Raw genomic sequence first — 22547 nt, forward strand, 5'->3', positions numbered from 1 at the left:
TAGAATTAACTCCTTGGATCAAATCTGAGGTCACAAGTCTTGTTGTTATCATAGACTCAGAATTGAATTTCAACTCCCATATAAACAAGGTGACCAAAACATCGTTCTTTCATCTCAGGAACATAGCAAAGGTACGACCATTTCAAATCAAAATGATGCAGAGAAGCTAATTCACGCCTTTATATCTAGCCGGTTAGACTACTGTAACACACTCTTCACAGGTCACCCTAAGAAAACCACAGAGAGACTTCAACTTATCCAAAACTCTGCAGCTCGACTGCTAACAAAAACCAAAAAGAGAGAGCACATTAGTCCAGTCTTAGCTACTCTGCACTGGCTCTCTATAACGTTTACAATTGACTTTAAGGTCCTACTCCTTACATACAAAGCCCTAAACGGACATGGACCTAGCAATTTCTTCACAAATATTCCATATATAATATAGCATATTTTGTGTTTTTTCCTATTAATAAATGATGGTTTCAACAAAAAAGGGCATAAAACAAACAAATAAAACGTTATATCAACAGATAGATATGAAGTTGATCTAAAAAATATTGAAGAGTACATGACTTGTTTTTAACACCTTAGTGACGGAGACCCTTTTGGGTCCCCGGGACCTTTATCATTCACCAAAATTAAGGGTTCAAATAAATGTTGTAGGGGTTTTGAAAATGGCCCTCAGTGGAAAAAGTTTGGACATCCCTACTGTAGATAGATGTATAAATAGACTGTATATAGATATATAGCTGCATATATGTGTAACCCGCCTTCGGTACCTGCTTTTTTCTGTTCCGCCCGGGATTTGTCCGCGTGAGAGACAAGCGTGCTAGCTACCGAACTAAAAGCCTGGGCTATCATCCCGACAGCCAGCACTGCTCTTGAGGGTTTTTTTGTTTAAAAAGGAGTGAGTTTTACTGCACACCACACTGGCTGGCCTCCATTACGTATATACCGGGGTCTATTTACCTCTTTAGCGCCGTCCTAGTAGCTCCCTGGACCTCTTTCAGAGATGTGTGAAAATGGAAAAAGATGAAGATAAAAATATATTTTTTGTTTTAATATATTTTCTGTAGGAGAACAAACTTGACACAAACCTTTTCTAATTGTTAGAAATCCCACTGTTTATGTTAAACATGCTTCACTGATGAGAGTATTTGGCAAGAACCGTTTTGTCCTACTAATTTCAGCGATCCTTGAACTCATCGTAGTTTGTTTACATGTACAACTTTTTCCGACGCTGCCACAGAAAGATGTATTTTATGTCACTCCTTCGTCTCATTTTGTCCACCAAACGTTTTATGCTGTGCGTGAATGCACAAAGGTGAGCTTTGTTGAGTTTATTGATTTGCTGGCATATTTGGTCAATCCATGACTGCAAGCTAATCGATGCTAACATGGTATTTAGGCTAGCTCTTTGTACACATATACACACCTACTCAGTGGCCTGGTGGTTAGCGTGTCCGCCCTGAGATCCGTAGGTTGTGAGTTCAAACCCCGGCCGAGTCATACCAAAGACTATAAAAACGGGACCCGTTACCTCCCTGCTTGGCACTCAGCATCAAGGGTTGGAATTGGGGGTTAAATCGCCAAAATGATTCCTGAGCGCGGCTACCGCTGCTGCTCACTGCTCCCCTCACCTCGCAGGGGGTGAACAAGGGGATGGGTCAAATGCAGAGGACACATTTCACCACACCTAGTGTGTGTGAGACAATCATTGGTACTTTAACTTTAACTATATTGCATCATTATGCTTTGTTGGTAGGTATATTAGAGCTCATTTAATTTCCTTTACTTATGTCCTCTGTCGTGTATTCAATTTATATTATACATTATACATTATACGTATGTAATATAAGCTGCATTTCTCATTGTAGTTTGTGTGCCATATTGTTCCAGACCACAGCAAACGTTACCCAGCTTGCAAAGATTGTAATAAATCCATTAGAAGAAGACAGCCTGCCGTTTCCTTAAACTTGGACACACACATCGAAACCTTTGGCCATTCTGAGCCAGTAATTTGCAGAAATGATCTCATCCTGCGAGAAGCCTCCATTTTACTACTGATTTCCAATGTTGCAAAAATTAAAATTAAAATACAACATCAGCCTTTGATAGTAAGCTAATATAGCTAATATAGACACTTATATAATGTGTTGCCTTCATTATAACACTTATATAATAAGGCTTTTAATTTTTTGCAGCTCCAGACAGTTTTTTTTATTTTTGGTCCAATATGGCTCTTTCAACATTTTGGGGATGCCGACCCCTGGTATAGGCAAATAGATGTACGATAAGAATATAGAGAGAGATGTATAAAAAGATAGATCACCTTGAGTCTGCGCTCATTAGCAGTGTGTATGTCTTCATCGTCAGCTTTGATCACAAACACACCTTTGGTCCACTCCTCAGAGATCTGCAGGCGCACACGTGGACCACATTCAGCCATGTCAGAACCAACAGGACTATCCAAACGTGTAAAAGTGTTAGTCTGGTCATTTTGCGTACGTGAAGGTGGACTCTTGTTTGTCGTCTGCATCTTGTGTCACTAGCTCAGGGGTGCCCATTACGTCGATCGCGAGCTACCGGTCGATAGCGGAGTGTGCGTCGGTCGATCGCCAGCCAGGCAGTAAAAAAATAGACCTAAATATTAGCGATCATCAATCTTCGCCAGCTCATTATTAAGAAAAATTGACCGGCAGGAAGGTGAGAAACACTTTTTATTTCAACCGACTTTGCGCCGTACCTGCCGTCGAAACTCTAAAGACTGACCGCACAGTTCCTGTCTTCACAATAAAACATACTTGCCAACCTTGAGACATCCGATTTCGGGAGGTGGGGGGCGTGGTCGGGGGTGGGACGGGGGCGTGGTTGAGGGCGCGGGCGTGGTTAAGAGGGGAGGAGTATATTGACAGCTAGAATTCACCAAGTCAAGTATTTCAAACATATATATATATATATATATATATATATATATATATATATATTAGAGATGCGCGGATAGGCAATTATTTCATCCGCAACCGCATCAGAAAGTCGTCAACCATCCGCCATCCACCCGATGTAACATTTGATCAGAACCGCACACGCCCGCCATCCGCCCGCACCCGCCCGTTGTTATATATCTAATATAGACGATGCAAGGCATTAGTGAGGTTATAAAGCTTTTGCCTGTTAAAGAAAGGAGACTGATCCAATGCAGCACAGACATTCGCGTGCCACGCTGTCACGACCCAGACGCACACCAGTGCGCAATCATATGGGAGCCGCGCTGAGCGCACCTCCAAGCGCGTCTCGCTGCCGGCGACGGCCGGGTATGGGCCCGACGCTCCAGCGCCATTCATTTTCAGGGCTAGTTGATTCGGCAGGTGGGTTGTTACACACTCCTTAGCGGGTTCCGACGTCCATGGCCACCGTCCTGCTGTCTATATCAACCAGGGTGAGCCCCACCCCTTTCGTGAGCGCACTGCGCGAGGAGTGAACCCTGTTACGCGCCCCCGGCAACAGGGGTGGTGGGCAGGTAAGCTGCGCGGGCGGAGCTTGCTGAGTGACCCCTGTTACGAGCCCCCGGCCACGGGGGTGGCGGGCAGGTAAGCTGCTTACCTGCTGCGCGTGACGCCGGCCGCGGCGAAGGCGGACGAGGCGGGGTGTCGGTGCGGTGGGCGCGGTGGTGACCCTGGACGTGCGTCGGGCCCTTCTCGCAGATCGCCTCAGCTACGGCTCCCGGTGGGGCCCTCTCGGGGGAAGGGGCCTCGGTCCCGGACCCCGGCGAGGCGTCGGGGGCCTTCTCCGCTCCGTAAAAGTGTCCATCTCTTTTTTTTTTTTTCTTCTGTTGTGGCATATGCAGCAGGTGCCTGCTCGTTTTTCGTATGTGGGTAACAACATTTAACTATGTATATATATTTCCGAATTGGTTTAACTGCCACCCGCCTGAATCTATTTAAAATCTAATTTTTTTTTATTTCAACCGCCCGACCCGACCCGACTCGCGGATAAAATCTAATTTTTTTAAATTTCATCCGCCCGATCCGCGGATAATCCGCGGACTCCACAACCGCGCATCTCTAATATATATATATATATATCTTTACATCCTGAAAATATGCAAACAAAACTGTGTTTAGATAATTGACACTTCAAACTTGCATAAATAAATCTTAAGGAATATAACATAACTTGGCTTCTGAGAGCTTCAAAATGTAATGAATAAAATGCTAAAGTTGTTGATAAACAAGCAATTTTAATAATTAAATATGGTCATTTTAAATGAATTATTATGATCATTTAATTATTAATTATTTCCAATATGTCTATTTTAATGTATAATTCTATGGCTGGATGTAATAAGGAGTCAGAAAAAATACAAATAAAAATACAATTAATTTTGATGTTTTTAGCAAAATATAGTAAAAATGTATTTAGTTTAAAAAAAATAAAAATATATATATATATATATTTATTTTTAGGTAAGATAAACATAATAATACAATTTATCTCTAGTCTGGATGATTTAGTTCTTGTCACCCTGTGGTCCTCCCGTCATAAAGAAAGGGCTGTCCTCACTCAGGTCCCATAAAGCTGGAGGGGCGTGGCCTCCAGCTCCAGCTGAAAATCGGGAGATTTTCGGGAGAATATTTGTCCCGGGAGGTTTTCGGGAGAGGCGCTGAATTTCGGGAGTCTCCCGGAGAATTCGGGAGGGTTGGCAAGTATGCAATAAAAGCGCTGCTTCATCCTGCCTGCGCTAACAAAATAAGAGTCTCAGAAAGCTGGCTTATCTTATTTAGTTTTTATATTATATATGTTGACTGCATTAACCCTGGCAATCGACCCTGTGTGTATATGTATGTATGTTATGTTAAAAGGATAAAGCCATGGTTTACAAATTTTGGTAAATAAATAACCAGAAAATGTATATTTTGTTTTTTTCTTACTGTACCGAAAATGAACCGAACCGTGAACTCTAAACCGAGGTACGTACCGAACCGAAATTTCTGTGTACCGTTACACCCTTTATAAATATAAATTATATACATGAATGAGGTAGATCCTCTTGACTTGGTCAATTGAAAAGTAGCTCGCCTGCAGAAAAAGTGTGGGCACCCCTGCACTCGCTAAACAGCAACCTGTCGCCTCTGACCTGAATGTGCGCGTGAAGCGTCTCGCAGCGGTCACGTGACCATGTCCCTGCTGTTCAGCTCACTTTGCGTCAGCGGAATGGGAAGGAATGCAGCCCTGCCGCAACTATCGACTCCCTATGGACCACAGGGGGTCGGGTCTACAGTGTGTGTGTGTTTGTCCACCTGGTCCAGTCCCTGTAGAATCTGCGTCTTTTCGTCTGTGGTGACCAGCTTGGCCTTTTCCAGAGCCTTCACGTAGGCTTGGCTGCCTCTCACGTCGGCGTCCCACATCCTCTGGTCGTAAGCGATGGACGCGTTGAAGCGCTCCATCACGGGGTCGGTGTCGCCCACAAAACGACCCCCCCACAGCTTGGACCCCTGACCGGCACACATACAACACATGTACAGGTAAAAGCCAGTAAATTAGAATATTTTGAAAAACTTGATTTATTTCAGTAATTGCATTCAAAAGGTGTAACTTGTACATTATATTTATTCATTGCACACAGACTGATGCATTCAAATGTTTATTTCATTTAATTTTGATGATTTGAAGTGGCAACAAATGAAAATCCAAAATTCCGTGTGTCACAAAATTAGAATATTACTTAAGGCTAATACAAAAAAGGGATTTTTAGAAATGTTGGCCAACTGAAAAGTATGAAAATGAAAAATATGAGCATGTACAATACTCAATACTTGGTTGGAGCTCCTTTTGCCTCAATTACTGCGTTAATGCGGCGTGGCATGGAGTCGATGAGTTTCTGGCACTGCTCAGGTGTTATGAGAGCCCAGGTTGCTCTGATAGTGGCCTTCAACTCTTCTGCGTTTTTGGGTCTGGCATTCTGCATCTTCCTTTTCACAATACCCCACAGATTTTCTATGGGGCTAAGGTCAGGGGAGTTGGCGGGCCAATTTAGAACAGAAATACCATGGTCCGTAAACCAGGCACGGGTAGATTTTGCGCTGTGTGCAGGCGCCAAGTCCTGTTGGAACTTGAAATCTCCATCTCCATAGAGCAGGTCAGCAGCAGGAAGCATGAAGTGCTCTAAAACTTGCTGGTAGACGGCTGCGTTGACCCTGGATCTCAGGAAACAGAGTGGACCGACACCAGCAGATGACATGGCACCCCAAACCATCACTGATGGTGGAAACTTTACACTAGACTTCAGGCAACGTGGATCCTGTGCCTCTCCTGTCTTCCTCCAGACTCTGGGACCTTGATTTCCAAAGGAAATGCAAAATTTGCATGGTTGGGTGATGGTTTGGGGTGCCATGTCATTTGCTGGTGTCGGTCCACTCTGTTTCCTGAGATCCAGGGTCAACGCAACCGTCTACCAGCAAGTTTTAGAGCACTTCATGCTTCCTGCTGCTGACCTGCTCTATGGAGATGGAGATTTCAAGTTCCAACAGGACTTGGCGCCTGCACACAGCGCAAAATCTACCCGTGCCTGGTTTACGGACCATGGTATTTCTGTTGTAAATTGGCCCGCCAACTCCCCTGACCTTAGCCCCATAGAAAATCTGTGGGGTATTGTGAAAAGGAAGATGCAGAATGCCAGACCCAAAAACGCAGAAGAGTTGAAGGCCACTATCAGAGCAACCTGGGCTCTCATAACACCTGAGCAGTGCCAGAAACTCATCGACTCCATGCCACGCCGCATTAACGCAGTAATTGAGGCAAAAGGAGCTCCAACCAAGTATTGAGTATTGTACATGCTCATATTTTTCATTTTCATACTTTTCAGTTGGCCAACATTTCTAAAAATCCCTTTTTTGTATTAGCCTTAAGTAATATTCTAATTTTGTGACAGACGGAATTTTGGATTTTCATTTGTTGCCACTTCAAATCATCAAAATTAAATGAAATAAACATTTGAATGCACCAGTCTGTGTGCAATGAATAAATATAATGTACAAGTTACACCTTTTGAATGCAATTACTGAAATAAATCAAGTTTTTCAAAATATTCTAATTTACTGGCTTTTACCTGTATGTGTGAACATAATAAAACATGATCCATAAGTGGGGAATTTAAATAACATTCCATTTGGTTTTGCCACTTCATTAGGCACACCTGGTCTCAATTAGACAGCAACACCAAAATAATAATGAATTCGATGTTTTACCTCAGCAGTGTCCATCTTGAATGAAGACAGTAGTTTCTTGTTGTTGATTGCGGAAGCTGGTAAATAAATGACAGTCAAGTTTGAACACTTTAAACCAAGTCGAATCAAGAGAATTAATTTTTTCTCGTGTTAGCGTCCAACGGGAGTAAAACGCATCGTTTAAACGCCTTTAAAATATTTATCTAGAACTTTGACGTGGTTTATGTTGTCAACATTTTACATTTTACCATGAATTGATTAACGCGGACCCCGACTTAAACAAGTTGAAAAACTTATTCGGGTGTTACCATTTAGTGGTTAATTGTACGGAATATGTACTGTACTGTGCAATCTACTACTACAAGTCTCAATCAATCAAAAAAACAGCCGTACACAGCTAGCTAGCGGTATAAAACAAATGTTCTTAAAACGTCCACACTCCACAGACACGGTGTTGACATAAATGAGTAAAACAGATTTAATATGAATTAAAACAATGAAACTGATAAATAGATTTAAATGTAAGTCACCTGATTTCAGACGTGCTCAACACTGGCTCGGTGGGCCGAAATGCATGCTGGGATTTGGTCACCGACAATATATTTTTGTTATTCGAAAAACAAAAAAAATCAATATATTTTATTTGAAGCTGTTTTTAAGCTGTTGTGTGGAATTTTGACGTGTTTTATTATTTTTTTAATAAGTTACATGGTTGCTAGTTACGAACGTCACTAACCACGGAAGCGAATGTATCTAAGGTCTTGTTTCACACGGAGTGTTTTCCGTAGGGGACCACAGCTTTGAAGACTTCGCAGCATGGAAGTGTAAGAATATATATACTTTTAATGTTTACCTCGCTGTTTTAAACATTAGTAAATACATGTGTGGTATTTAATCCACGTATAGAAGGTACTCGTGTAGAAATAGCCTTTTGTATAACATTTCTTCACAGTTTCCGCATATCGGTCGATTAAAGCGTGTATTAAAGCGAAATTAATCTAAATAAGACACGACGTGCTTCTTCTACAATTTAAGCGTTGTTTTGTCAAGCACAGAATATTTTTCAAATACGGATTTAAAAAAAAAATCAGATTAATCACATTTTAAGAATTTAGATTAATCACTGGTAGAGATGTCCGATAAATGCTTTAAAATGTAATATCGGAAATTATCGGTATCGTTTTTTTTAATTATCGGTATCGTTTTTTTTTGTTTTTTTTTTGTTTTTTTTTATTAAATCAACACAAAAAACACAAGATACACTTACAATTAGTACACTAACCCAAAAAACCTCCCTTCCACTCATTCACACAAAAGGGTTGTTTCTTTTTGTTATTAATATTCTGGTTCCTACATTATATATCAATATATATCAATACAGTCTGCAAGGGATACAGTCCGTAAGCACACATGATTGTGCGTGCTGCTGGTCCACTAATAGTACTAACCTTTAACAGTTAATTTTACTAATTTTCATTAATTACTAGTTTCTATGTAACTGTTTTTATATTGTTTTACTTTCTTTTTTATTCAAGAAAATGTTTTAAATTTATTTATCTTATTTTATTTTATTTTTGTTTAAAAAGTACCTTATCTTCACCATACCTGGTTGTCCAAATTAGGCATAATAATGTGTTAATTCCACGACTGCATATATAGGTATCGGTTGATATCGGTATCGGTAATTAAAGAGTTGGACTATATCGGAATATCGGCAAAAAGCCATTATCGGACATCCCTAATCACAGGTGATTACTTGCTTGCATAATTAAAATTTTAATAAAATAAATTGCATAATTTTTCTAAGTGCGTAGATGAGAAATATTCATTGTGTAATTAATCATGAGTTAACGTGTTAATTTTGACATCCCTACTAAAAATAAAATATAAAGGTTTAGTGACAAAGTACATTTGGACATCATTAACAGTAGACATAGCCAATAATGTATAATATTAAACTACAAATGTTTTTTTTTTTTCCTTAAGGAAAAATGCAAATGCTGCCATGCTCAGTAACTACGAGGTAAGACAAAATGTCGTGTGTTGTTTTTGCTTCATTTCTGTCTTTTTCATTTTGAAATACAAAACCAGTGAAGTTGGCACGTTGTGTAATTCGTAATTAAAAACAGAATACAATGATTGGCAGATCCTTTTCAACTTGTATTCAATTGAATAGACTGCAAAGACAAGATATTTAATGTTCCAACTGAGAAACTGAATTTTTTTTGCAAATAATCATTAACTTAGAATTTAATGACAGCCACACATTGCAAAAAAGTTGGCACATTTTTACCACTGTGTTACATGGCCTTTTTTTTTTAACAACACTCAGTTAACATTTGGGAACTGAGGAGACCAAGTTTTGAAGCTTTTCAGGTGGAATTCTTTCCCATTCTTGCTTGATGTACAGCTTAAGTTGTTCAACAGTCCGGGGGTCTCTGTTGTGCTATTTTAGGCTTCATAATGCGCCACACATTTTCAATGGGAGACAGGTCTGGACTACATGCAGGCCAGTCTAGTACCTGTACTCTTTTACTACCAAGCCACGCTGTTGTAACACGTGGCTGGGCATTGTCTTGCTGAAATAAGCAGGGGCGTCCATGATAACGTTGCTTGGATGGCAACATATGTTGCTCCAAAACCTGTATGTACCTTTCAGCATTAATGGTGCCTTATAAGTTACCCATGCCTTGGGCACTAATACATCCCCATACCATCACAGATGCTGGCTTTTGAACTTAGCGCCTACAACAATCCGGATGGTTCTTTTCCTCTTTGTTCCGGAGGACACGACATCCACAGTTTCCAAAAACAATTTGAAATGTGGACTCGGCCGACCACAGAACACTTTTACACTTTGTATCAGTCCATCTTAGATGAGCTTGGGCAAAGCAAAGCCAACAGCGTTTCTGGGTGTTGTTGATAAATGGCTTTCGCTTTGCATAGTAGTGTTTTAACTTGCACTTACAGATGTAGCGACAAACTGTAGTTACTGACAGTGGTTTTCTGAAGTGTTCCTGAGCCCATGTGGTGATATCCTTTATACACTAATGTCGCTTTTTGATGCAGTACCACCTAAGGGATCGAAGGTTACGGGCATTCAATGTTACGTGCAGTGATTTCTCCAGATTCTCTGAACCTTTTGATGATGTTACGGACCGTAGATGGTGAAATCGCTAAATTCCTTGCAATAGCTGGTTGAGAAATGTTGTTCTTAAACAATTTGCTCACACATTTGTTGACAAAGTGGTGACACTCGCCCCATCCTTGTTTGTGAACGACTGAGCATTTCATGGAAGCTGCTTTTACACTGTCAATCCATCAAAATCGCCACTCTGTGTCTGGGGTACAAACAGTGTTTGACTTACATACTTCAAGACAGACTCCTAAAGCAGATTTCAGAAAAAAGGCTCTGCTTACCTTGTTTTATGTTTGGCCACTAGTGAGTCTGTCCAGAAGAGTGTAAGAGGTGTCCAATTCTCAGCGTGTCGCACCGGACCAAGCCCCCAAATTGTTGCGTTTGGACCAGTTGTTCCTCCCAGGGAATTCAAGTCACAAGTCGCTCCCAAGCTCTTTACGACACTTAAAGCTGAGTAGAAAAAGCACCAGAGACAGAATAGGTATTTTGTAATATATTTGCAAAGCTTTGTAAATACATTGAGACCAGTCCAGCATAGAACATTCAATCGCGCCGCCAAGATGGTCTGCCCCCCTTGAAAAACCCTCTCCCCTCTTAAGTCTCTCTCAATCCCACCCTCGCAGTCATGTCCCTCCAGCCCAAAACACATGCCCATTGTCCTCCGCACCTGGACATAAGGCTAGATAAGAGAACAGAGTTTCTCTCTTTCTTTCATTCCTCACTCAAGGTTAAGCACACAGTATTTGCAGACAACCACAATTGGAAGAAAAACACTAGCTGTTTTGTAATATCCATCCATCCATCTTCTTCCGCTTATCCGAGGTCGGGTCGCGGGGGCAGCAGCCTAAGCAGGGAAGCCCTGACTTCCCTCTCCCCAGCCACTTCGTCCAGCTCTTCCTGTGGGACCCCGAGGCGTTCCCAGGCCAGCCGGGAGACATAGTCTTCCCAACGTGTCCTGGGTCTTCCCCGCGGCCTCTTACCGGTCGGACGTGCCCTAAACACCTCCCTAGGGAGGCGTTCGGGTGGCATCCTGACCAGATGCCCGAACCACCTCATCTGGCTCCTCTCGATGTGGAGGAGCAGCGGCTTTAATTTGAGCTCCCCCCGGATGGCAGAGCTTCTCACCCTATCTCTAAGGGAGAGCCCCGCCACCCGGCGGAGGAAACTCATTTCGGCCGCTTGTACCCGTGATCTTGTCCTTTCGGTCATAACCCAAAGCTCATGACCATAGGTGAGGATGGGAACGTAGATCGACCGGTAAATTGAGAGCTTTGCCTTCCGGCTCAGCTCCTTCTTCACCACAACGGATCGATACAGCGTCTGCATTACTGAAGACGCCGCACCGATCCGCCTGTCGATCTCACGATCCACTCTTCCCTCACTCGTGAACAAGACTCCGAGGTACTTGAACTCCTCCACTTGGGGCAAGATCTCCTCCCCAACCCGGAGATGGCACTCCACCCTTTTCCGGGCGAGAACCATGGACTCGGACTTGGAGGTTTTGTAATATGATTATGAAATAAAAGAAGTAACACTTAAATTCGGATATATGTAAATATCTGCCTCCGACAATACCCAATCATGGCACCCACCTGTTCCCAATTAGCCTGTTCACCTGTGGCATGTTCCAAATAAGTGTTTGATGAGCATTCCTCAACTTTCTCAGTCTTTTTTGCCACTTGTGCCAGCTTTTTTGAAACATGTTGCAGCCATCAAATTCCAAATGAGCAAATATTTGCAAAAAAAATAACAAAGTTTTCCAGTTCGAACGTTAAGTACCGGTATCTTGTCTTTGCAGTCTGCTCAATTGAATATAAGTTGAAAAGGATTTGCAAATTATTATATTCTGTTTTTATTTACCATTTACTAGTGATGGGTTGATGAGGCGTCATGAAGCGTTTCGACACATTGCAAAACAGTATTGATACTGTGTCACTAAATACTGACATCTGCTGGACATTAAAAATCCCTACAGGCAACCTATGGACCGACTCAACTGACACTGATTTTATGACCTAGTACAGTGGTTCTCAAATGGGGGTACGTGTACCCCTGGGGGTACTTGAAGGTATGCCAAGGGGTACGTGAGATTTTTTTTAAATATTCTAAAAATAGCAAAAATTCAAAAATACTTTATAAATATATTTATTGAATAATACTTCAACAAAATATGAATGTAAGTTCATAAACTCAGTGAAGCACAAGCTCAGGTTTGTCACTAAAATGTCTGTCAAAAAGAAGTGTGAAAAGAAATGCAACAATGCAATATTCAGTGTTGACAGCTAGATTTTTTGTGGACATGTTCCATAAATATTCATGTTAAAGATTTTTTTTTTGTGTGAAGAAATGTTTAGAATTAAGTTCATGAATCCAGATGGAGCTCTAATACAATCCCCAAAGAGGGCACTTTAAGTTGATGATTACTTCTATGTGTAGAAATCTTTATTAGGGCCCGCATGGCCCATTGCAAAAGGACTCCCGAAGGGAGTCCTTATGCAATGGGACATAAGGACCTATTGTTTTTCTAAGGTTTTATTATTATTATTATTATTATTCCGCCGCCTCTTTGAGCACTAATTTGACCCACTTAACATGCTTCAAAACTCACCATATTTGACCCACACATCAGGACCTGCGTAAATTGTCTTTTATTAAAAAAAAAAAACCCCGCAAAACTCAAAATTGCGCTCTAGCGCCCCCTAGGAAAAAAAAAAACTAGACTGCCTGTAACGCCCACTAGGAAGGTCGGAAAGACATGAAACAAAAACCTCTATGTAGGTCTGACTTAGACCTAGTTCTCATAATTTTACATCCTCGGGCTAAAATCAACAGGAAGTTGGCAATTCCCCCTTCAAGACAAAAAAGTACTAAAAACAGTAACTTTTGCCTCTTTGAGCTGTAATTTGACCCCCTTAACACGCTTCAAAACTCACCAAACTGAATACACACATTAGGACTGGCAAAAATTGGGATCTAATAAAAAAACCTAACCCCAAATCTCAAAATTGTGCTCTAGCGCAATTTTTTAATAAAACGCACAAAAAACTGCTCCTCGGATGAAAAAACTGACAAAACTGCCTGTAACTCCCACTGGGAAGGTCGGAGAGACATGAAACAAAAACCTCTATGTAGGTCTTACTTAGACCTACATTTCATAAATTGACAACCCCCAGCAAAAATCAACAGGAAGTTTGCTAGTCCCCCTTAAAAACAAATTTTTTGTAAAAACCGGTCACCTTCCTTCAGAAACGAACTCCTCTGAGCGCGTTTGTCGTTTCGCCTTCAAACTAACACAGGAGAGATTTAACCCTTGTGATTACAATGACAGTTGCGCTTTATTTCTAACTGCTCCGGTTTTGATTTTATGACCCTTCAAAGACCCGCTGCGCTGATGCTGCTGCGCTGCTGTTTTTTTAAGATGGCTGCTTAAAAGCAGGAAGCACCAACGTGCCCACACAATGCAGACAAGGTAGGTACACTAGACAAAAGTCTTGGGACACTTCAGACTAAAAGTAGACAAAAGTATTGGGACACTTAGGACTAGCACCTGCCAAATACGCGGGCCCGACCAATGCTGCTTGCAGCTTTAATTTATAAATTGAATCACTTGTTTATTTTTCAACAAGTTTTTAGTTATTTGTATATCTTTTTTTACAAATAGTTCAAGAAAGACCACTACAAATGAGCAATATTTTGCACTGTTATACAATTTAATAAATCAGAAACTGATGACATAGTGCTGTATTTTACGTCTTTGTCTTTTTTTTCAACCAAAAATGCTTTGCTCTGATTAGGGGGTACTTGAATTAAAAAAAAAATCACAGGGGGTACATTGCTGAAAAAAGGTTGAGAACCACTGACCTTTTCCGCACCATAAGGCGCCCTGGGTTACAAGCCGCGCCTTCAATGAACGGCATATTTCAAAACTTTGTCCACCTATAAGCCGCCCCGTGTTGTAAGCTGCATCTAACTGCGCTAAAGGAATGTCAAAAAAACAGTCAAATAGGTCAGTCAAACTTTAATAATATATTAAAACCAGCGTGATGTGGGCGCGCATGGAGTCGTATATCAACATGGACGAAGCTGCGTGAAAAAAGCCACCCGGCCTCTTCGCGTAAACTTAAACTTACCTTAACCACTCGCTCATCTTTTCTTCATCCATCCCTTCGAGTTAGCTTTTATGATGACGCCGGCTGGAAAGGTCTCTTTTGGCAAGGTCTTCCTTTTGAATATCACCATGGGTGGAAGTTTCTGGCCATTAGCATGGCAAGCTAGAACCACAGTGAAGGATGACTTCTCATTCCCTGTGGTGCGAATATTCACCGTACGTGCTCCCGTTGTATCCACAGTGCGGTTCACAGGAATATCAGTTGATGTGAAATAGTAATCCGTGTGCGGATGGAGAGATTGCGTCTTTTCATGAACCGGATCCCTGTCGCTTTGTAGGAGCCATTTTGTGGTCTTTACAGATGTAAACACACAAAGTAAATGATAATATCCGTGCGCTTTTTCTTCTTCTACGCGGGCGGGTGGTTGCTTACAGTAGAAGAAGAAGCGCTTCCTGTTCTATGGGGGCGGGTGCTTACCTTGGCGGTTGCTTGCGTAGAAGAAGAAGCGCTTCCTATTCTACCGGGAAAAAAGATGGCGGCTGTTTACCGAAGTTGCGAGACCGAAACTTTATGAAAATGAATCTTAATATTTATCCATATATAAAGCGCACCGGGTTATAAGGCGCACTGTCAGCTTTTGAGAAAATTTGTGGTTTTTAGGTGCGCCTTATAGTGCGGAAAATACGGTATATACAATAATATAAACCAAGTCATTGTATTTCATTTAGGATTATTTCATAACTTCATTTAAATAAAAATATTTTTTTTGTCTTTTTTAGATACAGTCAATAAATAATGTGAACATGTATCATAACATGGAAATCTAAGAGAACGTGTTGTGAATGAGGATGCTTGTGGACCTGGAAATTATTATTTATTTATTTTTACACATTTTTATTAAAAAAAAACAGTTTTTCCAACGTATTCAATTTTAGACGCTTTCTCTTCTTAGTTATTATTTCTCCGGCTGTAGAAAAGACCCGCGCACAGGGCACAGAGGAGGCATCAGTGCGACACAGTTCGCGTATCGGTCACGTGACCAAAACAGCTCATGATCGGTCACGTGACTTTCTAAAAGCGGTACGCGCACCGACACAGGGTTTTGCTCTATGAGCTCGACGCATGGTGTTGCCGGACCCATCACTACCATTTACACAACGTGCCAATGTCACAGGTTTTGGGGTTTGTATTTTGAGTGGTGTAATGAATAAACTACGTCAGTGCTTGAATAAAAATGTGTGCCAGGTGTTCAAGCTGCTGACCGACCTGAAGGAACAGAGGAAGGACGGCAGCAGGAGCAAACACAGCATGGGGCATCAGAATCTCAACACCATCATGTATGAGGCGAGTGCGCGAACGTCATCCTCTCTCAGCAGGAAGGCGCACTTGTCTCACACTCGTCCACGCTCCGCAGACGCTGAAGTACTTGTCCCAGTTGCCGTGCAGCCGACAGAGTCCGGAGATGGTCAAGGAGTTCCTGTCCTCCATGAAGCACCAGAAGCTGACAAAGTCAGTCGAAAAGCTTCTTCCTGAATTGAAAAGAAGAGTCGTACACAAATGCATACCTGCCAACTACTCCGGTTTTCCCGTAATTAGTACGGTTTTCATCAACCTATTCCGGGTTACGGTTGCAGTGATAAAAAATACGTTTTTTCATTAATTAAAAATTTTTTTTTTTTTTTTTAAGTTTTATTCACGAAATCGCGTAACAACAATGACAATCGACACTGCTTCCCGTAACTTCCTATCGAGCCATTCCGAATGCCATGCGCGAGGCTATTTATAGCACCGCTGCCAAGCACGAGGCACCTGTTGCCATTGTTTCCAAACGAGCGAACGATCATGGAATCAGCCGGAGAAAAATCGCAAACGAGTCTTAAACCGAAAAGAAAACTGCAGTCATTCCGTGAAGAATATTCAAAAGCCTATCCGGTAGAGATGCGCGGTTTGCGGGCACAACCGCGGAGTCCGCGGATCGGGCGGATGAAATTTAAAAAAATTAGATTTTATCAGCGGGTCGGGTCGGGTCGGGCGATTGAAATAAAAAAAAATTTGATTTTAAATAGATTCAGGCGGGTGGCAGTTAAACCAATTCGGAAATATATATACATAGTTAAATGTTGTTACCCACATACGAAAAACGAGCAGGCACCTGCTGCATATGCCACAACAGAAGAAAAAAAAAAAAGAGATGGACACTTTTACGGAACGGAGAAGGCCCCCGACGCCTCGCCGGGGTCCGGGACCGAGGCCCCTTCCCCCGAGAGGGCCCCACCGGGAGCCGTAGCTGAGGCGATCAGCGAGAAGGGCCCGACGCACGTCCAGGGTCACCACCGCGCCCACCGCACCGACACCCCGCCTCGTCCGCCTTCGCCGCGGCCGGCGTCACGCGCAGCAGGTAAGCAGCTTACCTGCCCGCCACCCCCGTGGCCGGGGGCTCGTAACAGGGGTCACTCCGCGCGCTCCGCCCGCGCAGCTTACCTGCCCGCCACCCCTGTTGCCGGGGGCGCGTAACAGGGGTCACTCCGCGCGCAGTGCGCTCACGAAAGGGGTGGGGCTCACCCTGGTTGATATAGACAGCAGCTAGGACGGTGGCCATGGAAGTTGGAACCCGCTAAGGAGTGTGTAACAACCCACCTGCCGAATCAACTAGCCCTGAAAATGGATAGCGCTGGAGCGTCGGGCCCATATACCCGGCCGTCGCCGACAGCGAGACGCGCTTGGAGGTGCGCTCAGCGCGGCTCCCATATGATTGCGCACTGGTGTGCGTCTGGGTCGTGACAGCGTGGCACGCGAATGTCTGTGCTGCATTGGATCAGTCTCCTTTCTTTAACAGGCAAAAGCTTTATAACCTCACTAATGCCTTGCATCGTCTATATTAGATATATAACAACGGGCGGGTGCGGCCGGATGGCGGGCGGATGCAGTTCTGATCAAATGTTAGATCGGGTGGATGGCGGATGGTTGACGACTTTCTGATGCGGTTGCGGATGAAATAATTGCCTATCCGCGCATCTCTACTATCCGGGAATAATTATCCATTCCAAAAAGGGTGAAAACTACGCAAATTGCACCTTGTGCAGACAAGATTTTTCGATCGGACACGGAGGAATTAGCGATGTAAAAGACCACGTTGGGACAAAAAAACACAAGTCTAATGCCGTTGCTAGCGATACAAGTGGAAAACTTTCAACGTTTTTCGTCGCCCAAACAGATTCTTTGGATGTGATACCCCATTTGTGTTCGATATTTCGATGACGACATTGGAAAAGTATTGTCAGTACTTCACAGGCGAAAATATTTACAAAATACTTGCGGAAGAAATAGACTCAAACGAAATTCCTTGGCAGAATTTGGTTTGCTTTGCTGCCGATAATGCTGCAGTGATGATGGGATCTAAAAAGGGTGTTGCAGCTTTCATTACGGAAATGTCTCCTTCGGTTTACATCGCCGGTAAGTACAGTTCGTAGCATAAAAAAACTCACAAAACATACAATTTTTAAGTAAATCTTTTATTACATAAACAATAAATCAAATAAAAAATAATTTCTGTGTACAGTATATCTTTTTATTTGTGATAACGATAACATGTTCAAAACAAGTAACATATAACTATCATACTATTCTATTACTCTTTATTAATTTGAAAAATGTCGTCATGAAGTTTTATATTCCGGACGGCTTCGAAGCAATTCTGGACCACCATCCGCCGCCTCAGGAAGGGGAAGCATTGCAGTGTCAACACCGTGTATGGCGGGGATGGTGCTCTGCTGACCTCGACTGCGGATGTTGTGGATCGGTGGAGGGAATACTTCGAAGACCTCCTCAATCCTACCAGCACGTCTTCCTATGAGGAAGCAGGGCCTGGGGAATCTGTGGTGGGCTCTCCTATTTCTGGGGCTGAGGTTGCCGAGGTAGTTAAAAAGCTCCTCGGTGGCAAGGCCCCGGGGGTGGATGAGATCCGCCCGGAGTTCCTTAAGGCTCTGGATGTTGTGGGGCTGTCTTGGTTGACAAGACTCTGCAACATCGCGTGGACATCGGGGGCGGTACCTCTGGATTGGCAGACCGGGGTGGTGGTTCCTCTCTTTAAGAAGGGGAACCGGAGGGTGTGTTCCAACTATCGTGGGATCACACTCCTCAGCCTTCCCGGTAAGGTCTATTCAGGTGTACTGGAGAGGAGACTACGCCGGATAGTCGAACCTCGGATTCAGGAGGAACAGTGTGGTTTCCGTCCTGGTCGTGGAACTGTGGACCAACTCTATACTCTCGGCAGGGTCCTTGAGGGTGCATGGGAGTTTGCCCAACCAGTCTACATGTGCTTTGTGGACTTGGAGAAGGCATTCGATCGTGTACCCCGGGAAGTCCCGTGGGGAGTGCTCAGAGAGTATGGGGTAACGGACTGTCTGATTGTGGCAGTTCGCTCCCTGTATAATCAGTGTCAGAGCTTGGTCCGCATTGCCGGCAGTAAGTCGGACACGTTTCCAGTGAGGGTTGGACTCCGCCAAGGCTGCCCTTTGTCACCGATTCTGTTCATAACCTTTATGGACAGAATTTCTAGGCGCAGTCAAGGCGTTGAGGGGATCTGGTTTGGTGGCTGCAGGATTAGATCTCTGCTATTTGCAGATGATGTGGTCCTGATGGCTTCCTTCGGCCAAGATCTTCAGCTCTCACTAGATCGGTTCGCAGCCGAGTGTGAAGCGACTGGGATGAGAATCAGCACCTCCAAGTCCGAGTCCATGGTTCTCTCCCGGAAAAGGGTGGAGTGCCATCTCCGGGTTGGGGAGGAGATCTTGCCCCAAGTGGAGGAGTTCAAGTACCTCGGAGTCTTGTTCACGAGTGAGGGAAGAGTGGATCGTGAGATCGACAGGCGGATCGGTGCGGCGTCTTCAGTAATGCGGACGCTGTATCGATCCGTTGTGGTGAAGAAGGAGCTGAGCCGGAAGGCAAAGCTCTCGATTTACCGGTCGATCTACGTTCCCATCCTCACCTATGGTCATGAGCTTTGGGTTATGACCGAAAGGACAAGATCACGGGTACAAGCGGCCGAAATGAGTTTCCTCCGCCGGGTGGCGGGGCTCTCCCTTAGAGATAGGGTGAGAAGCTCTGCCATCCGGGAGGAGCTCAAAGTAAAGCCGCTGCTCCTCCACATGGAGAGGAGCCAGATGAGGTGGTTCGGGCATCTGGTCAGGATGCCACCCGAACGCCTCCCTAGGAAGGTGTTTCGGGCACGTCCGACCGGTAGGAGGCCGCGGGGAAGACCCAGGACACGCTGGGAAGGATATCTCTCCCGGCTGGCCTGGGAACGCCTCGGGGTCCCCCGGGAGGAGCTGGACGAAGTGGCTGGGGAGAGGAAAGTCTGGGCTTCCCTGCTTAGGCTACTGCCCCCGCGACCCGACCTCGGATAAGCGGAAGAAGATGGATGGATGGATTTCTTTCATAAACCAAAATTTCGACCTGAAGTTTCTTGTTACAATAATGTCTGCAATATCAATAATGACATGTCTTATTTATATTGTGTAATTTGAACCAAATACTCTCAAAAATCTTATTCTTTCAAGCTGTTGAAAGTTTCAACATATAAAGTTAATGTCAAAAGATTTTGACATACATTTACATGTATTAACTGTCAAAATAATTTCAAACTATTGAAGTTAGCTTACAGAATAAACATGTCAATCAACCCATATGATTTTTGCTGTAATATTTTTGTTTTGAAAAGTCACTGTGACTGATAGAAAAGTGATGGTTTTAGCAACATTTTAACCTGTCTGAATACTAATAATCATTAGGTTTTTCTGATTTCAAAAGTTGGCAGGTATGCAAATGTCATGTGACAGGTCGTGTGTGTTTTTATCGCCAGGGCCGAGAAACTGCAGCTCATGAACCACAGACCACAGACCGCAGTGGAGATGCAGCTCGTGAGTAAATATCTCGTCACATTTGCACCAGCTACGCCCGTGCCCCACATTTGATCAACAATATGGCAATAAACACTCTCGCCGTTTTGCTCGCTCAGATGGTGGAGGAGAGCGAGGAGCGTCTGTCGGAGGAGCAGATCGAGGAGCTCATCCAGACCATTTCAGAACTGTTGCCTGGCGATCCCGAGCAGGGAGAAGCCGCTCCGGCTGACGCAGAGATGGCTTAAAAGAGAACTTTTAACGTCCCTCGCGGGAAGTGGCTGACGTGCGGACGCTCAGCGGTCTGTTTAAAGGAAGTATGAACATGACGTAACGTTTGAGCTGAGCCGTGCAAATGTGAAACGTTTTAATTGTGTTCCTTTATGCATTACAAAGATAAGCGACACTTCAAATATGGTCCAAAACGTGAACGTTTTTGCAGTATATACAACTTATTAGTACACGGGTTGAGTTTACAAAAGTAAAGGTATCAAAATGGTCCCTTGCATCCTATAATTTGTATTTGGCTTTATTTTCATGGCGGAATAGAACATGAACTAGGGCTGTGAATATTTGGGCACCACACGATTCGATTCTTGGGGGTAGCGATTAGGGATGTCCCGATCCGATATTTGGATCGGATCGGCTGCCGATATTTGCCAAAAATTGCGTATCGGCAAGGCATGGGAAAATGCCGATCCAGATCCAGTTAAAAAAACAACAACTCCGGTCCGTGTTTTCCAACGCACCTATTTAAATAATACATTCCACTTTTCTGCTGCGCCGTAATTTCCGTTCCGCATTTTCCAGCACACCTTCAACACATCCACAATTCTCACGCAGTTGCTTTTAGCTGCTGGCATTACACGACAGGCTCTTCTCACTCTTTCCTGTGTCTCCCTCTCACAGACAGCGAGCGCACCTTCTTACACACGTCACGACCTACGTCACATACTGTCACGTCATACGTCACATACGTATACGTCCTCTCCCAGCAAAGAGCGAGGTAGCGGCATGGCTAACGTTAGCTGTGATGCTAGCGCAGCCGCTAAGGTGCGCGCCTGCTCAAGCGTCCTCTGCGCACGGCAAATCTATGCCACGCACAAAATCAAATAAAAAAAATAAGCGCATGACAATTTTCGACACACGGACACGACAGAGACAACAGTTTTCGTCATCATTGTTCAAATATTGTGACGTCTGTCGAGACGCTTATCTCCATTCGGTGCCACACGTCCACACCATCAAAATGGCAAAAATGTCCACATCAACACCGTATGAAAAAATTAGTGATTTTTTTAGTTGTGATTTCCTTCTCTGCATGAAAGTTTAAAAGTAGCATATATTAATGCAGTATGAAGAAGAATGTTTTAATGTAGACATGCAAGCCTTGAAAGAACATTTTGAAAATCAAGACTACATTTCCTGCAAATGGGTGCATTTCTACCCTATATTTTAACTTTAGATTTATTCTCATATCAAACTCTTTTGGCTGTCTTTTTGACACTTACATCCGGCGCCCCCCTCCACACCCTGGATTATAAATAATGTAAATAATTCAATGTGATTATCTTGTGTGATGACTGTATTATGATGATAGTATATATCTGATAGTATATATCTGTATCATGAATCAATTTAAGTGGACCCCGTCTTAAACAAGTTGAAAAACGTATTGGGGTGTTACCATTTAGTGGTCAATTGTACGGAATATGTACTTCACTGTGCAACCTACTAATAAAAGTCTCAATCAATCAATCAAAACACATAGAATCATCATACTGCTGTGATTATATGCATCAAGTGTTCATTCAAGGCTAAGGCAAAATATCGAGATATATATCGTGTATCGCAATATGGCCTTAAAATATCGCAATATTAAAAAAAGGCCATATCGCCCAGCCCTAGTTCAATGATGCCATTTCTGTTTGTCATGTATAATTTTGTCTATTTTGTGTTTATCCTTGAATAAACAGGTCCGTTTCTTGTTACCAACCATTGTGTATTATTCAAACTCCCCTAATTCAGCTGGCTAGTTGTTATCAAGAGTACTAAAACCCTTTTCATCATGATTCTGACAACTAAGTAGGCTAAATAATTTTAAACTTTAATACATGCTCGGATAGGCCAGTATCGGTATCGGTCAGTATCGGTATCGGATCGGAAATGCAAAAAC

At 43.2% G+C, this 22547-nt stretch overlaps 2 protein-coding genes across 2 annotated transcripts in view; one reads left to right on the top strand and one right to left on the bottom strand.

Annotated features, from left to right (window-relative positions):
- asl (argininosuccinate lyase) overlaps window positions 1–7862 on the bottom strand; it is a 31466-nt gene extending 23604 nt beyond the window's left edge. The window contains exons 1-4 of the mRNA XM_061962944.1: window positions 7757–7862; window positions 7248–7303; window positions 5301–5495; window positions 2333–2416 (exon numbers count right to left, since the gene is read on the bottom strand). Of these exons, the coding sequence (XP_061818928.1) occupies window positions 2333–2416; window positions 5301–5495; window positions 7248–7262 (294 nt within the window). The 5' untranslated portion in view covers window positions 7263–7303; window positions 7757–7862. The remainder of the gene's footprint in view (window positions 1–2332; window positions 2417–5300; window positions 5496–7247; window positions 7304–7756) is intronic.
- Window positions 7863–7943: 81 nt separating this feature from the next.
- crcp (calcitonin gene-related peptide-receptor component protein) lies at window positions 7944–20870 on the top strand. The gene is made up of 6 exons (XM_061962945.1): window positions 7944–8050; window positions 9213–9249; window positions 15720–15818; window positions 15889–15983; window positions 20335–20392; window positions 20491–20870. The coding sequence occupies exons 1-6, from the start codon at window positions 8043–8045 to the stop codon at window positions 20617–20619; spliced, it is 426 nt and encodes a 141-aa protein (XP_061818929.1). The 5' UTR covers window positions 7944–8042; the 3' UTR covers window positions 20620–20870.
- The last annotated feature ends 1677 nt before the right edge of the window (window positions 20871–22547 follow it).

This window comes from Nerophis lumbriciformis, linkage group LG09, assembly GCF_033978685.3.
Source record: "Nerophis lumbriciformis linkage group LG09, RoL_Nlum_v2.1, whole genome shotgun sequence".
Lineage (NCBI taxonomy): Eukaryota > Metazoa > Chordata > Actinopteri > Syngnathiformes > Syngnathidae > Nerophis > Nerophis lumbriciformis.

Bases quoted from the DNA above. Each gene is read 5' to 3' on its own strand.
- crcp (XM_061962945.1), top strand. The intron at 9,250-15,719 runs GTAAGACAAAAT...AATGTGTGCCAG, and splicing joins CCATGCTCAGTAACTACGAG to GTGTTCAAGCTGCTGACCGA. The intron at 15,819-15,888 runs GCGAGTGCGCGA...CACGCTCCGCAG, and splicing joins TCAACACCATCATGTATGAG to ACGCTGAAGTACTTGTCCCA.